Source organism: Lucilia cuprina, chromosome 2 (genome assembly GCF_022045245.1).
Source record: "Lucilia cuprina isolate Lc7/37 chromosome 2, ASM2204524v1, whole genome shotgun sequence".
NCBI classification, from domain to species: Eukaryota; Metazoa; Arthropoda; class Insecta; order Diptera; family Calliphoridae; genus Lucilia; species Lucilia cuprina.
Genome location: NC_060950.1, coordinates 52,212,381 through 52,229,821, shown reverse-complemented (window position 1 = coordinate 52,229,821; position 17,441 = coordinate 52,212,381). Strand labels below are relative to the sequence as shown.

The 17,441-nt window shown below is 29.3% G+C and overlaps 3 protein-coding genes and 1 long non-coding RNA gene across 7 annotated transcripts in view; 3 read left to right on the top strand and 1 right to left on the bottom strand.

Annotated features, from left to right (window-relative positions):
• Nucleotides 1-1,372: 1,372 nt before the first annotated feature.
• On the top strand, nucleotides 1,373-3,649 carry LOC111676617 (FGFR1 oncogene partner 2 homolog). Its single transcript, XM_023437580.2, has one exon. The coding sequence runs from the start codon at nucleotides 1,605-1,607 to the stop codon at nucleotides 2,679-2,681; it is 1,077 nt and encodes a 358-aa protein (XP_023293348.2). The 5' UTR covers nucleotides 1,373-1,604; the 3' UTR covers nucleotides 2,682-3,649.
• Nucleotides 3,650-8,218: 4,569 nt separating this feature from the next.
• LOC124418868 lies at nucleotides 8,219-8,807 on the top strand. Its single transcript, XM_046946589.1, has 2 exons — nucleotides 8,219-8,337; nucleotides 8,409-8,807. Exons 1-2 carry the CDS (start codon nucleotides 8,332-8,334, stop codon nucleotides 8,721-8,723), a joined length of 321 nt encoding a protein of 106 aa, XP_046802545.1. The 5' UTR covers nucleotides 8,219-8,331; the 3' UTR covers nucleotides 8,724-8,807.
• LOC124418869 lies at nucleotides 8,575-11,032 on the bottom strand. Its single transcript, XR_006940271.1, has 3 exons — nucleotides 10,772-11,032; nucleotides 10,678-10,712; nucleotides 8,575-8,705 (listed from the first exon to the last, which is right to left on the bottom strand). It is a non-coding gene; the product is annotated as an uncharacterized LOC124418869 (long non-coding RNA).
• Nucleotides 11,033-11,075: 43 nt separating this feature from the next.
• LOC111687875 (putative leucine-rich repeat-containing protein DDB_G0290503) overlaps nucleotides 11,076-17,441 on the top strand; it is a 31,865-nt gene continuing 25,499 nt past the window's right edge. For 2 of the 4 annotated variants that reach the window (XM_046946571.1, XM_046946567.1), the window contains exon 1: nucleotides 11,076-12,192. The gene's annotated coding sequence lies outside the window, so the exon portion shown is untranslated. The remainder of the gene's footprint in view (nucleotides 12,193-17,441) is intronic. The other 2 variants (XM_046946578.1, XM_046946576.1) reach the window with 1 other exon arrangement.

Below are 17,441 nucleotides of genomic sequence, written 5' to 3'. Positions count from 1 at the left end.
CCAATCGTAAAAATCTTTTAATATATTTTAAAGTGTTTATAATCAAAGCTTGGAAAGAATGAATTCTATTTGGAATTAATTCCCTTATATTTTTAATTCGGCTTTAAATTTTTAAATGTATCATTCTTTAAAATCATTCTTTGAATTTAAATTTTGAAGCTGAATTCCTAGGCTTTATATTCTATTGAATTAATTCCTAAGAGAATTCATTCTTTATAGGAATGAATTCAATGGAATGATCATTCATATTTGTTTAATTCCTTCTATTACAAATTGAATGAAAGAAAAAATTAATTCAATTTTTAATATACGGAATGCTTTTGAATTATAAAACAAAACTTTCATTCAATCTATTTCAATTTGAATGGTTGAAAAATTTTGAAATTCAATTTGTAATAGATTGAATTCAAACAAAATTTATATCATTCAGAGGGAATTTAAAAATCAATAGAAATTGTTGAAATTAATTCTAATTCAATTTGTAACAGATTGAATGCAGACAAAATTAATTCATTCAGAAGAAATTTAACATTCTATAGGAATTAATTCATTAGAGAATTAATTCAACTACATCGAAAGCTTTAAGAATTAATTCTAGGAATTAAATCAAAGGGAATGAGTTTGAAGAATTGTTAATTCTTTAAAATATAACTCAATTTCAAATAAAGAATTAGGGAATGAATTCTTTCAGAGCTTTGTTTATAATGTTGTCACCATGTTTTCCGTAGTTTAAAAATATATATATTTTTTTTGTTAAAATTAGAAACAAACCAAATTATAGAGAAGTATTTATTAAGTTAAATAAATGAAATGTTTTCTTATTAAAATTAGCAATTTATTATGAGTTTAATTCTCATTTGTGAAATTTTGAATACTTCCGTGAAATTTATGTATTCCTTAATTTTGAATGAATTTTGGATAATAACGAAAATTTATTGCTCTTTTTGTAATATTTTTATACGTAATATAAGGTATTCAATAAAAAAAATTGCCCGATTCTTATATGTCGAGTATTCGTTAAACAACTGTATCACGATCACTGTGTAAACGTTATTTTTTTAAAATTTGACCACATATTTATAAATCTAGCTCCCAATGGCCAGAATATCAGATGTCCATTCATAAATAATTTAATTAATTTTCAGAATAAAGTTCCTTAGAATGTACAAGAGTTTCTTTGTTCTCTCCGCATATGTCCATAGACGTTGATAAACCGTGTACGGAATCAATTTTTTTAGTAACGGTTATTAGATGCTTTTTAATTTAAAAACAGTCTGATAAAAACTTATCCGGCTTATAGACGATTTTAAATAGCCGTCGTTATTTTTAGTGAAAAACGCCGTTACTCTTAAACGGCACAGATCTTTGAGCTAGCAGGGAAATGTCAGAAATAATGAACTGTCAGTGCAAGTTTCTTTTGTTCCCTTGAAAATAGAAAATTAATAATTTGATGAAATTTCGTTTACAATTCTTAACAAAATTTTGCCACAAATAAAATTGAGCGCAGCTAAAATTAAAACTCGACCACCAAATATAGCCAAAAGAGAGAGTGAATTCGGGTAAATAAATTGTTAAAACGAAACAAAGTATTAGCAGCAGTAATCATGGCCAACATAACGGTTGGACAAATTATTATGGATGCACAAAAAATGGCTAGTCGTGTCAAAGAATTAGACGCCCTAAGCAGTGCACTTTTAGAAGAGGCCGAAGGTAATAATCGTTTTGTTGAAAGTCTTCGACAGTTTCAAGACGACATGGACTCATTGAATCGAATTGCCAATAATAAGTCCAACGTCGATATGGTCAATCGCATACAGCAACAAAATGCCAATAGTTCAGAAATTTTAAAAGAAAATCGTGAGCTAAAAGTCTGCATTGAAGACTACGAGCGAGCCATGGAACTGATAATGCAAAAATATAGAGAACATACTAATAGCAAAGTTCTGGAGAGCAAACTTAACTTCAAAGAGGTTTACAATGATAAACTGTGGAAAATCATACGTGAACAAAGGGAGAAAATCAATGAAATGGCAGCCGTAATGCAGAGGGCGGCCAACATAGATGATGAACATGACATCCATGTAATAACTCGTTTGCGTTTGGAGAACCAAACATTACGTGAGTTGTTACAGATATCCAAGCAGTTTGGTTCATATAATCGACCAATACGTTTCAATGACCATTTACTGGAGGAGAAAGGCGTACAAACCGATTTATCTGCTGACGATTCGGCCGATGAGCTTTCTCTTTCGGGAGCTTCAATTGAAAATGCCAACAATAATTCTGTTATTCAACTCAATATAAGCTCTACATCATCAACATGCACAGCAGGTCAACCAATAACAGATAATGCCAACTCAGTTGCCTCTCACAGTGGACTTGTTGGTGATAATAATAATGTGGTTGCAGTAGCACCACTATCAGCTTCACCTGCCACTGATAAAATTAGTACTACAGCTTCCTCTTTGACTGTAACGGCTGGAGTCGGTGCTGCAGCAGCTGTAGATGAAAGTAATTTGGTGACTTCAACCACAGTTGATTACAATAATTTAAACGCTTCTGCTGGTATAGAAGCAACAACCAACAACACCACCGCTAACATTGCAGCAACATCTGCAACAAGTAATTTAAATGCATCTCCAACAAATATTAATGTCAATTCAACTGCCAGTGCAACATGATATTATTGTATAACATCAAGTTAAGAAGCATTGTCCATCGATCCAAAAAAACGCATAATCGTTTTTTCTTATTTTATTAATGTTTAATTCAATTCTAATCAAGCAATGTAACAATTTCACTTTCAATTTATTTACATACATATAAATTTTTATATTATAATTTATTGAACGGAGAAACATTATAAGTTAATTTCTATTAGATTAGAAGGAACTCTATTTTATATATCTAATCACACTCACACACCACACAAACAAAAAACTTATGCTTAAAAACCAATATTTTTGTAGCGCTCTAATTATAATCACAACTAAAAATCTATGATTCAATCAATCTAACAATCATAAATTCATTCACTAACTCACTACTCACCCAAAATTAAACATTCTTCAAACAATCAATTCTCTAACAAAAATATGTAATTTTTGTTTAAAATATATAATAATAATTTAATATTTAGATAGCACTTGATACACATGCCAACATATTTAACTCAAAAAAGGCAGATGGACCGACATTTACAGATAGACACGGATGGTTATAATAAATTATATAAATATTAAATTATCTTTATTAATGATCCAAAAAACGAAACTGTAAACATAAAACCAAAATATACTTATTTATTTAATCTGGTACTATACATAAAATTAAACAAAAGAAAACTTGAGATAATGATAAAATGAAAGAAAATCTTTACCAATTGTATATAATTGGAAAATTAATTAATTAATTTCTTTCAACTAGGTCACAATTATTAATTTGTATTTGAAATAAAGTTAAACAATTATTACAAAAAACACTTGCATACATACAAAATATACTTACTATACTCATTCATACATAATAATACATGAAATATATAAAATCACATCTAAACCCCCAAAACACAATACGTAGAAATAATTTCCTCCATCGAGATTTCAATAAAACTAATTTGAATAATAAATTGATATAATCAATATTAAAAGATTTGGTACTTAATTAGTTCGTTTAAAAAACAAACATACTTGTGTATGTGCGAACGGTAGATCTATGCGTGACCAGTAGGCACTAAGCATGTTGCACCATTCCGATCTTAGTTTTGCCAGAACTACTCTTATTTTCCGCGTCAGGTTTTCTTCTATGTCTGCTATGGGCAACACTTCGCGTTGAGCATCCAACAGTGTAATGACGTTTTTCGATGAAATGCCAGGAGAAACTGTTTTGTCAAAATAACATTAAGTACTTTAATTGGGAGCACTTTAGTTTCATTGTGTTGATGAGACTAAGGTCCTCAGAGGTTATTTGCAGACAGCCCGTTACATGTCAGCTTTGAATGTTTCTCCATTGGACATTACTGAGCGAAGGTGACCCCACTGAAGCAGCATTACAACCACTGAACGTTAATGCTGCTTCTGAATTCTAAGTTTAGCTGAGCTACTCTTGGATTGTCTGGGTTAGAATTTAGGACGTTATCTCTTTCATCGCTTTTACTAAGAAGCGTCTTATTTCGATTCGAAAGAAAAAGTTTTCGAAACACAATGTATTTAACATACAAATTCGAAATGTATTTCATTCGAATCGAGTTACAGAGTAACCCCCCAGGTCAGGCGGAATGAAAACAGTTCAGAGCCCTGGCTCAATTTTCTCCCGATCTAACTGCAATACCTTCAATTTCAAGATTTTGGTGTCTGGAGTAAGAATCTAAGCAATGTCCCCATCGATAATTCTGGTGGTCATTGTAGTTAAACTGCAATATTGTCTCCGGAGTGCAATCTCGCCGTTGTTGTAAGCAGCTTGGGGCGACAAAGTTTTGATCACAACAGCCCAAACAAGAGTTGCACCTTAATTGGGTGCTGTCAATTCCAGTTTAGTGGGGAGGGTATATTGGGTTCATGCTGATGTTTGTAACGCACAATAATATTGGTCATCATCAGAATCATTTTCTGAGTCGATTTAGCTATGCCCGTCCGTCTGTCCGTCCATGTTAACCTTGTAATCGAACTACAGGTCGCAATTTTGAAGATAATTCAATGAACGTGATATTATATTTTCCCAGGGACGAACCCTATTGAAAATAGTTAACATCGGTCCATTATTTCACCTGGCCCCCATACAACTGTACCCAACAATAGAGCTTGTAATCAAACTACAGGTCGCAATTTTGGAGATAATGCAATGAAATTTGGCACATGATCTTTTATGGTACTGTAGACGAAAATATTTAACATCGGTCCATTATTTCACCTAGACCCCATACAAATAGAGATTCACCTGAACCCGCCAAATAGGGATTTTAAGTTCATAATTACGTTTAATATACTCGTATCTCGACAAAATGCTGCAAAACCAAGTTCTATACTAGCCTTGATGACCCTGAGGAACTATATAATTATCGGGCCTCATTTGACCCTAGCCCCTATAAAAAGCCCGCATCAAAATTTTACATAAATATACACAGTTTTATTAAACAATAAATATCTTATGTATATCTAAGGCAAGGTGCAATTCAATTTAAATGCTTTATTATGAAAACTAAATTACAATTTAATCGTATACAGGTGTAGGGTATTATATGGTCGGCCTCGCCCGACTTTAACTTCTAACTTGCTTTTAAATGTAATAAATTTTTTATTATTCAATAATGAGTGCCAAGGTATATTAATTTTATATATCTGGAATTAATATATCTTGAATTAATATATATATAATATATATATATATATATATATATATATATATATATATATATATATATATATATATATATATATATATATATATATATATATATATATATATATAATATATATATATTATTATATATATATATATTATATATATATATATATATTATATATATTATATTATATATATATATATATATATATATATATTATATATATATATATATATATATATATATATATATATATATATATATATATATATATATATATATTATATATATATATATATATATATGAATTAATATATCTTGAATGAGTGCATATTTTTAATTAAAAAAGGAAAGTTTGAGTTTCCAGAAATATGAAAACTGAAGATAGTTCGGCTTTATCTAATTAATTCGGGATACCAAAAGTGATTCTGAGTTGATTATTGTATACATACACATTTCCGACTCTGGTGGTGATTGTGTGTCTTTTGCTGGCAATTGGGGAGAGATACAAGTTATAATGAACGATGCTTCGTTCCCAAACTCACAACCCTCCAGACTTGTACCCTGCAGTTCTGCTTAAGTTGCAGATATCATCAACAACGCCAAGTAATCCATCGACTGGAACCGAGGAAATATCCAAACTGATAATAAAACAGTTGGTACCATGATTTACAGCATGCCAATGAGCAGTCCGAAAACTTGAAAGTCTTGGCATATATATATATATACATATATCTTCTGTCACCGACTGAAAATAAGCTTAAGGATCTTTTCCTATCTGTTTAGCCACTTAACCGTATAGTAGTATATAGGCGAAACTACTTGCCAAGCACCTAAGTGCCGGTCCACACTAGGAAACTTTCGTAGAGAAACTTTTTCTTAATTCTCTTTGAAGTTTCCTCTTTTAAAGTTTTCCTACGTATTAATTGCATTGATTTGTTGTTGTACGAATGAGAAGAATAACAAAACAAAACAAGTTTCCGAGTACGGGAAACTCCGTACCGTGAGAGAGATGAATGATATTCCTTCTCTTTCTCTCTCATGCAAAATCAAAAGTATCCCAAAAAAAAGTTTCCTAGTGTGGACCCGCAGTAAGTCCCCTGTCAAAGACCTAACTGGTGAGAATGTATTAGTAAAAGCACATAATAAACACAGTTGTTCAAAAGTTACTAAATAAAATATGTATTTTTTGGACGTTATTCTTTGTGAGTTATTAATTAAATTTTATATGGCAGTGAATGAAAATATTAGTTATTTATTTTTTTGAAAAAAGATAAAATATATCTCAAAACATATTATAAACACGTCTTTTTATTTTTTTTTTTTTTTGTTGAATTAAAAGAAGTATGTAAAACACTTTTTTAATTTTCAATATTAAAATGTACAGCTTTTCATTTTTCAATTTTAATTAAAATAAAATGTCAAAGAATAAAAATTATTTTTTTTTTTTTTGTAAAATATAAATTATTTTCGGGGTTTTAAATAAATGAAAAGTGTTGAAAAAAATAATAATCATTAAGTTTAAGTGATAAGAAAAACTAATAAGTGGTAATATCCTTCCAATTTTGCGAAGAAAATTTGATGTTTAGTGAGTGCGTTTAGTTCTCACAAGTTTGTTTTATTCTCTCAGAGCTCGTTTGTGTGAAGAGAATAAAAATTTTTCTTTGAAACCGCTTCAGTTTTGCTGAATGTACTACTATATGCACTTATCAGTCTAATCAATATCGTGTCGAAAAAGTTCTAAATAGGCATCCGTTATATACTCCTTGAGGACACCTTGCTATACATAATGACATACAATGCGAAGAGATATGTTAGGTTTACAGAGGGCCACTGTGTTAGGATTGTACTATGCCATAGCCTTCTCTGTCATAATGATACCCTTCAATTGCTGTCTTTCGTATAGTTTAGCAAGTTTTATGTACTTTATTATCTTCATTATACTGCTTCCTGTAAGCTCCTCAAGACTCTAAAAGAAAAAGTGGAATGTATCCTCCTGCTTCTTATTGTGCCAACGGCAAGTGTCATCTTAGTTCACATTTTCTCATTTGTCCCATTTTCCTTCTTTGTGTCATCCGTGTATACCTCAAACCCTTCTTAAATTATTACTTACCAGTTTCCCCTAAAAGTTATGATTGTAGTAATATTCCTATCCCAACACATCTGAGATATCATATTATACTTATGTCCGGTTTCATTAACTTTTAGCTGACTATTTTGATTAAGTCTAATTTACGTTCCTAAGATTCTATGATCTCTTGATATACTTAGTGCCATTGCTATACTTAATATCTCAGTAAATGTTGCATGGCTACGTGTGTTCATTATTGGCCACAAGACAATAGAACCATGCGCCAGAATTGGTCTAACTGTACCTTTGTATATTCAATATATAAGTTGAGGTTTAAGTCTTAAGTTGTTGACATGAGTACGTATCAGCATACGCTTTCCTAATCCTTTCATTCAGGTTTGGTATTCATTTCTGTTTATAATCAAATATAACTCTTAAGGAATTTTGACTACTTTAATAATTTCAGAAATATGGTAACAACATCGCTCTACTCGAAATACTACATTCAAAATATTATTAAAATCATCATTAAAAAAGCAATGTCAATTTTGGGAGGGATAACTTTCCATACATACATACTTTCTAAAACCATATTTAAATAAATGTTATTTTAAATTCGAAAAACTTTTACTTTCCACTTTTAATTGTATTACAAATAAAGAGACTTTTAAATTATGAATTTAATAAATGTTATTACATTTTTAATTTGTTTAAAATTATTTTATTTAAGACGTTCACTGAAAATTCTTGTTTAGTAAAATTGCCAGCCGACAAGTTTATTCGGTTTAAATTTTATGAAAGTAATTCACAAAAAATATTAAAGTTTAATAAAAGGAGGATTGCAACTGATATTATTGTATAGTTCTGTAGTGGCTTTACATAACAACAATCGTATAAAAATTTATTAAGACAAACAATTATGAAGGTAAATTTAAGAGAAAAATATACAAACAAACTTTTGAATTTGATAATGCTAAATTTATTTTATACTTGCAGATTATCATACAGTTTTGTTGGTTATTTACTGTGCTCAATGTGGTCGTGTCACAAATTTTTTATCCTGCAATTAGAGTTCATCAATTGGCTTTGCTACAAAACGGTAATGTTACCGTAGTTCCCTTTATTGAAAGAGCAAGTCCAGCACCATTAGTACCACGAGATGCTAGAGGAAGTCGTTTAGTAATGGCAGCGACACAGGCAACTCCGGCTATGCAAAATAATAATGATAATACAAGTTTAGTTCCGCCCAATAATAATACGAATCCACCTGAAGGAACAGATATACAGTTGGACCTGCGCGGAAACATATAAAATTTGTGTATATACTAGTATTAACAAATAATTCTTATAATATGGTTTTAATTAAATGCAATTTTTGTTGTAATTTTGGTAAAAGTACCGTATTTTTAAAATTTTATAAGATTTTATTGTTAACAGGTTAAGAAACAGTTTAAAATTTACATTAATTTATTTACATGCATACATACAGCTGTGTTCAAAAAAAATAGGAGTGAGACTGAAAAATAATTGTGCAGCTTAATTTAAAAAGGCAAGATTTAAAGAAATTAAATATTTTTTCACGATATTTATTTGTTAAGTGTTTTAAATACAAAACAAATCATATTTTGTAAAAAGGTTCAGTAGTTCTCTTGGTATTCACTTTTTTAGAAATCCATATCCGAATACGACTGTTCAAAAAAATAGGAGTGCCGTATATAATCTAACCTAAGTTAGATAAATTTCCTTTATTCGTAGTAAATATTAAAATTGTGATATACAACTGTTATATTTAGATGATTTTGAGCTCAGTTCACAATTATTTCATTTAAAATCCTGAAAAATGTCAGAATTGACGAAAATGAAATCTGTTCAAATATCTTGGAAATTATAAAATTATCGCGAATAAAATATGAAAATTGTCATGGTAATTTCATTAAAATACTTTTTGAATACTTTAGGAAGTCAAATATTTTAAAATCTTTCATAAAAAATAAACATTTCATTTAAAAATTATAAGAGCTTCCCATAAACGCTTATCATTTTTTTAATTAATCCCATTAGGGCGCCACAAATTAGTGAAACTAAGCCAAGTTTTAGTTATTAAACTTCGTGATTAATATTCATTTCGTTCAGATTAATTTTTAAACGAATCTTTAAAAAAAATAATTTCAGACCATAAAGCATATAGTTTGCCAAGTAACACATTTCATAAATGGATGAATTTTTAATGCATGAATACGACAACAAATTATATTTTTAAATCTAAATGAATTCAGAAAATATATTGGAAGTCCATTAATCGAAAAATATTAAGCTCTAACCAACTTTCAAGGAAGTCGTATAATAGGAATGATTAATGATGGGTCTTGACAAAAAGGGTATAGTCTAATAAATTGTAAAATGGTATCGTTGAAGGTACATGTTGAAGGTACACATATTAGCCCAAGATATGCCCTTATATTCCCAATAAACAAATTTGATAAAATGGCGGTGTTGTCATATGACAACATTTTTGATTCGAAATTGGTGGAAGCTCGTTCCATATGAAGTAGGCCATTACTTGGTTATCGACTAACTGATTCTAAAGCAAAATGTTAAAAGACCTTGCGTATAACATTTTTTAAGGCTTTCTGAATAAATAACTGCATATTTTTTGATAATCTGAAACGACATGTGTCATCAAGCCCCTCAAAACCGTTGTCGGAAAGACATTAAGTTCCGGAGGCTCATATACCCAAATTCTCAATAAAATCTTTACAAAAAAGACTGATGTTGTACTGCCACACTTTAATTATTAATATTTTGGATGAAAGTGCTTTCGTTTTTGTTCTTATTTTAAAAATAGTTGAACTTAAATCGAATACTCCTATTATTTTGAACAATAGATTTTGTATATAAATTTAAAAAAAATATATTTTTTTTATAAAAATTGCTTCTATATTTAAAATAACGATTATAAAAATTATAGAACAAGTTAAATAAATAAATTATAAAAACATTTAATTAAAAATCTAAATCTTTCACTATATTCAACATTTTTCAAATTTTCACTCCTATTATTTTGAACGCAACTGTACATATGTATGTAAGTTTCGATTTCATAATATGTATTATTAGGAGTTTAAAGACCTTATTAAATGGGTGTGTACAAAAAATCGTTTGCAGGTGATGAAATAAAAGTTACGATTTTAGTTCGTTTAACTCATATTTAATTTTCAGTAATTTGTATGAATTTATATAATGTTTTACAATTCAATGTACATACATGTATATAATATATTCCTAAATATTTTTTTAGAACTGAAATAAAATAAAAATTTTTTTATATAAAATTGAATTTTAAACTTTGTTATACATACTTTTTAATCTTTTTCATTTTAAAAATTGCATTTTGCAATAAAAAACATCACCTGTAGACGCTTCTGATCGTAAAATTGAGCAATATTTTCAAAACAGCCAAAGTGGCAACAACGTGTCGAGAAGATGCAAATTTTATAGAACATAAAAATCAAAATAAATTTCAACACAAATATCGAGATGGAGTAATTTCAATATGAAATAGAAAAAAATGCCGAATTGAGAGCACATAGAAGAAAATGCTAATGATTTTTCACACATTTTTGGGCTTTACGAACGATCGCAGACATTTTTCAAATCAGTTTTTCTCCGAGCGTGCTAAAGTTTGCAACGATCAATAGTAGGATCCGTGCCGTTTTTTAACGCGCCCAATACCTGCAGTGCGAGTGAAAGAGATAAATATAGTATTGAAAATAAATTTATTAAGAAATCGTATTGTAAAAAAGTATTTCTGTTATATTTCTTTTTGAAGTATAAAATATATACGTACATACATATATAATATATATATCTTTTTTTATTATAAATATTTAATAATAGTAGAGTTTAAAAAGATTCACCTAATGCTTAACAATGATCTAAAGTTATTTCCGGTATCCATATAAAATATAAAGATCATAAAATTAAGAACCGAAAATTAATTGTATTGATAGTGTTGCAATTTGAAAGAATGTGTTCTATTTTTATAACACAGCTAAAATTTTCAACGAACAGAAGAACATTTTTAGTGATAATTCCAAAATAAATTTCTGTATATATTGAGAAAAAGTGAAGAAATATTTTCATTCGAAACCATAGAATATTAAACGAATTTGAAGTGGAAAGAAGAAAATATTTATACGTTTATTTAAAAAGATGTAAAAATAAAATCCAATTTTTGCACCAGGCTAGAAAACAAACGAAAAAAGTGATTTTAATTTATTTGAGTTGATCTAAACGAAGATTGATTGAAATTGTAAGTGTATTTATTGCTGCACTGCCTACGGGACACCAGAATAAAGAAACATTATTAAGTACACTGAAAGAAAGTGTTACGCAATTTTCTGTGTATATTTTTATTGTAAAAGCGAACAAAAAGATCAACAACTACAAAAACAACAGCAACAAAGATAACATCAAGGAAAATAGCCGCAACCACTAGCACAAGTTGTTAGTGACCAACAGCAATAAGAACAAAAACAAGAACAACCGTTTTAAAATCAGCCATTTTAGCTTTTCTTTTGTTTAAGTTTTTTGTTTTTTTTTTCAAAACAACCAGGGAGGGCAGTTGTACTTTGTCGTGGTTGTTGGCGATAGTGTAAGTAGTGGTACTACATTCACAAAGAACTTCCTACAGTTAGCCGCATCATCATCAACATCGTCGCATCATTCAACGCCATAATCGAGCGCAATTGCATTTTCCCCCATTTAAGCAAATATTTTCGTAAGTATAAATACACACACGATATCTATTGAAAAATTCTTCAAAACTGTCTGTTTTGTTTAAATATATACTTTTTCTTCTATTATTTTTAATCGCATTCAGACACACAAACACTCAATTCTGTCATAAATAAGTATTTTTATTTGTTTTATATTGCGTTTTTTCCTTCTTAAAGGGAGAGAGAAAAAATACATAGCTATTGAAAATAGGTTAATTGAGCAGATATTTTCTTCACACCTTTCTCTATAATAATGCACTCTCTTTATTAGAAGATTCTCGGGATATTTTTCTCAAAATTTCTCAATAATAAACAAAAGGAAGGCGCATGTTTGTAAAAAAACATGCGCACTAGTATTTAAATAACAATGCGCATAATTTGTATTAAAAGTTTCTTGATGCTGATGAGAGGTGAAAACAATGAATGAATAAATGACGATCAAAACAAATTTGACGTTTATTATTTATTTAAGAATTTATGCAAATTTTAAACAAGTGGTTTCCTGTTAAACGGCATGTGTTTATAATAAAACAATTAATTTTATACAATTATATATAATTTTTCGTAATTTTCCAAAGTACATACATTCAATGAAGAGCCTTTTGCTCTTCATCATGTTGAATTAAGAACATGTATCGAAACTAATTGCATTTGATGTCGGTAATAACTTCTCTTTATTTTGAGCTTTTTCAGAGATCGAACTATACGAGTTGTTATAGATGGGGTACCACAAAGCTCCATTCTTTCCCCTACCCTATTTCTTATCTTTATAAATGACCTTCTGTGTCAAACTTCCAACTTATCTACTCTTTTGCGGATGACATTCTTATTCATCCTGCCATTCTTATTCATTCAATCATAGACCAAACCCTCTAGAGAATCGCTTAATCAGGACTTGATAAAAATCTCTAAATGTCGATTTAAAAGCTCGTAAGACTCAATGTTGTTTTTTAACACTTATACATATATGCGTGTTGTAAATACTAAGGAATCAGAAACTCTTGATGTTCTGGGCATGAAAATTCAGTGTGATATCCCGCTGGACTAAACACATTTTTCAAGTGTCGAAAGAAGCATTCAAGTGTCTCGATTTTTTGAAACGGTGTAAGTCATACTTCCATCTGATCTTCTTACTATTAACATCACTTATATCCGACCGAAAATGGAATACAACTCTCATGTGTGGGCCGGAGCTTCGAAGTTTATTTTGGAGCTACTCGACCGAGTACAGGAGAGGGTGAAGGTACTTATCGGTGACAGTAGGGTATCCAACTCCATTGATTTACTGGAGCACCGTCGCAAGGTGGGGTGTATTTCATTGTTCTATCGATACTACTATGGAAAGTGTTCCTTTGAAATTAGGGAACTTGTTCCCGATACCCGCATATTCTGGCGTAACACGTCTTTCTTCAAGAACAACCCCATTTGTGGTGGACTGGCCAGTGGATCGCACAACACATTATAGGGAAAATTTATTCATCAACCGCACTGTTCGTATGTGGAATAAACTTCCTGCAGAAGTATTCCCTGCTACTACAAATACTACTGTATCCTCCTTCGCACATCCTATTTTCCTAGTTCCAACACAATGCTTCGCATAAGTAGGGGTAATACTGAGTGCTGGTTCAATTAAAAAACAAGTAGGAAAGTATAGTCGGGCATGGCCGACCATATAATACCCTACACCATGAGTAATTTTTATTTTTTATAAAGAAAGTTTTATGTTGAATATTACCAATAATTCCAAAATATTTAAGCAATTTATTGATAAAAAACTAAAATTTCTAAATGAGGCTTTATATAGGTCAAATATGGGCCGATCCTCGGTTAATTTGGGAAAAGGATATATTTCTAAATAACAGTTAGTTTTGTTGAGTTTCATTGCGATACAAATGGTTACAAGTCAATTTTAGACGTTTAAGTCATTTTTTGAAGGGGGCTTTGTATGGGGGCTAGGGTCAAATATAGGCCGATCCTTACGAAAATCTGCAGCGTCATTTATACTTATATAAAACTTATTTGTGCCAATTTTTAAAGAGATAGCAGAATATTTGACGTAATTATGGCATAAAAAGTTCAAATCGGGAGGTACGGTTGTATGGGGGCTAGGTGAAATAATAGACCGATTTCAACCATTTTCAATAGGCTTCGTCCCTGTGCCAAAAAACATGCTTGGTCCAAATTTCATCAAATTATCTTGAAAATTGCGGCCTGTACCTTGCGCACAAGGTTTACATGGACAGCCAGCCAGCCGGACAGACTGACGGACATGTCTTAATCGACTCAAAAAACGATTCTGAATCGATCGGTATACTTTAAGGTGGGTGTTGGACCAATATTTTTGTATGTTACAAACATCAGCACAAATTTATAATACCCTCCCCACTATAGTGGTGTAGGGTATAAATATGTAACATGTATGTGTTTATTAGTACAAGCTTACACAACAAGCATATGCCAATTCTTCGATGTAACATAACTACACTGAAAAAAATCCATGCCTAATATATACGAAAAATGTCGTACATTGTACGAATCGTTCGTTGTTTCTCACCACGAAATTCTTTCGTAATATATACGAAATTGTACGAAATATTCTTGAAAAAAATAATTTACATAAATTGAAAAAAAGGAATTTTAAATAAATATGGTAAAATTTACGAAATATTAATTATTTCAAACATTTTTGTTCTTTTTACAATAAAATAAATTTTCTAATTTTAGTTCAAAATTATTCTCCACACGAATTATAATTTTTTTATGAAAATAATTCGAGAATAATATTATACTTTTTCTTAAATTTTATAAAAATGTTGTAGTTTTATTTAATCATAATATAATTAATATCGTTATGTTTAATTTCGCTAAAATTTAAGAAAAAAATATTACGAAAGGTTTTCGTACTTTCGTAAAAATAGAAAAGGGTTTTATTAAATAATATTTCGTATTATACACGAAATTTTTGTAAATATTACGAAAATAGAAGTTACGAATTTTTTTCGTAAAGTTGAGCATGGGTTATTTTTAGTGTAGAAAAAAATGTAAGCTTCACTGAAAACTGAGTTGTTAAGCAAAGACCTTTGTAATTTTGAATTAATAAATTAAAATTTTAAAAAGTATTTTAAATAAACGTTGTCACATTACAGAATAATCCAATATTTATTTTTTTCCATAAACTACTTATAAGGTTATAAAAACTATAATCATGGAACTTTCGCCCATAATTAGATTAAAAATATTAGTAAAAGTGATTAAGTTTGACATCAACAAGATTATAAGAAAACAAAATTTCTTTAAATCTATCTATACAAAATAAGCTTAATGTTTAAATTAAATTTTAACTAAGCCTTACTTAGATGCTTAGAGACTAGGTAGACTATTTTGGATGGAAAAAATAGGGTGTAGATTTGCCAACTAAAATGAATTGTACCTTAAGTATATATTTACTGATGAACATTTTATGTATGTTTTGAACTTATTAAAATAAAATACAAACCATATTGAACTTCCAAAAATAGTAAGAATCATTTCAGTGAAATTATGTGGAAAGAGATATAAACCTAGAAATGTCCAAACGTCAATTTAAGAATTTCAAATGAACAACAAATTAAGTTATTTCAAAAGAATTTTATTCATTAATACATCAAAATTTTACTTCAGAGACAATATTTTTCAAATACGGAGTGTGGTATCAGATTCTACGACCTTAAATTAAGATCAAGTGTTTGTTGTTTTTTATAATTTATAAAGTTGATATTTTTCTTACAGTGTAATTTAAAAATATAAAAAATTGTAATAATTTAGGAGTTTCAAGAACCTAAAAAGGTCCCTTTACCAGCTCACCTAATGTTGACGTTAAGACAAATATTTTGAGAAACGTCGTGTTAGAACAAATCAAATTTTCATTTCAGTTTGGAACATCGGCAACTTCTATTTTTTTAAGTTGCCCGCTAATTTGTTATAATTTCCTTTATAGTTTCAGGTCAATTAATACGTAGTTTTTGACAAAATTTGCCACAAAATTTAAATCGATTTTTTTTTCGAAAATATTTGAAAATCTATAATAACTAGTTATTAATACTAATAATAATAGTTTATCATGTAATTGTAAATATTTTAATAATCCTTATATTGTTAGTTTAAAACACTGAAGAAGTGAAACTCTGTCAAAAAGTACCTAAGTCTAAGAATGTGTAGAATTCTCAAGCAAACATAGTAACAAAAAATCAAAAAAAAAAAAAAAAAATATTACATTTAAATTTTTATTTTAAGATGTCTTTAAATATTGAAAAATAAATATTTTTTGGAAATTGATTTTTTCTCAAAAGTTTCTCAACAAAAGTTTCCTAGTGTGAACCAGGTCACAGTTTCATTTCTTCAGTGGTTTGAAAGATACAATTAATTTATTAGAAAATGAAAAGGAAAACAGGAAAAACTATGTTTTGCGACTTTTGTTGACATAAAATAACATCCCAGTAAACATTTTTTTGATGGGATCGCCTAAACGCAATATGCAATGAAACCATTGAGAGAGAATACGGATGGAAAATTTTACAGAAGCACGACTCTTCAATTTTTTAAATGATTAAAAAAACAGGTCGCATTAGATCAAGGATGTATTTTTATGTAAACACATATAAAAAATTAAACACATATAAAAAATCTTCAATAATTCTGTTAGACATTTTTTCGAAAATATCGCAATTTATCGGCCCATAAAAACCGGATATGAGCAAAAGTCCGAGACAACCTCTGAAAATTTAATTTAAAATTGAGATTTTTTCATGTTTAGACAGAAATTGCAAAAAACAAAATCATAATCAAACGATAAATTTTGTTATTGTACTCTTGTTTATAAAAACAAGGCAGATTAAGAGTAGCAGAGCGAGAGCAGCACTAATGTATTTTTTTTTTGTTTTTACTTTTTGAATTGTCTATTATATTGAACCTAGAAATATGAAATTGGGTATGTAGAGTCTGAATTAGGTAAGAACCCATAAAAGGGAACATTTGGATTTGTTTCTAGAAATAATTGTCTAAAAATAATTGTTCAGATAAAGTTTTTTCTTAAAATTTTGAAAATTTACGTAGACAAATTACTTAGTTGATTCACTGTACGTAAAGTGGGATCATGTGAAGTGCCTTAAAACCAAGGGTGGCCAAGCCCTATGCACTTAGTACACTTTTGTTTTTGTATATGCGCGTAGATGTAGAAAGTGTGTTTTCTATACATTTGTATGCGCTTAGCAGT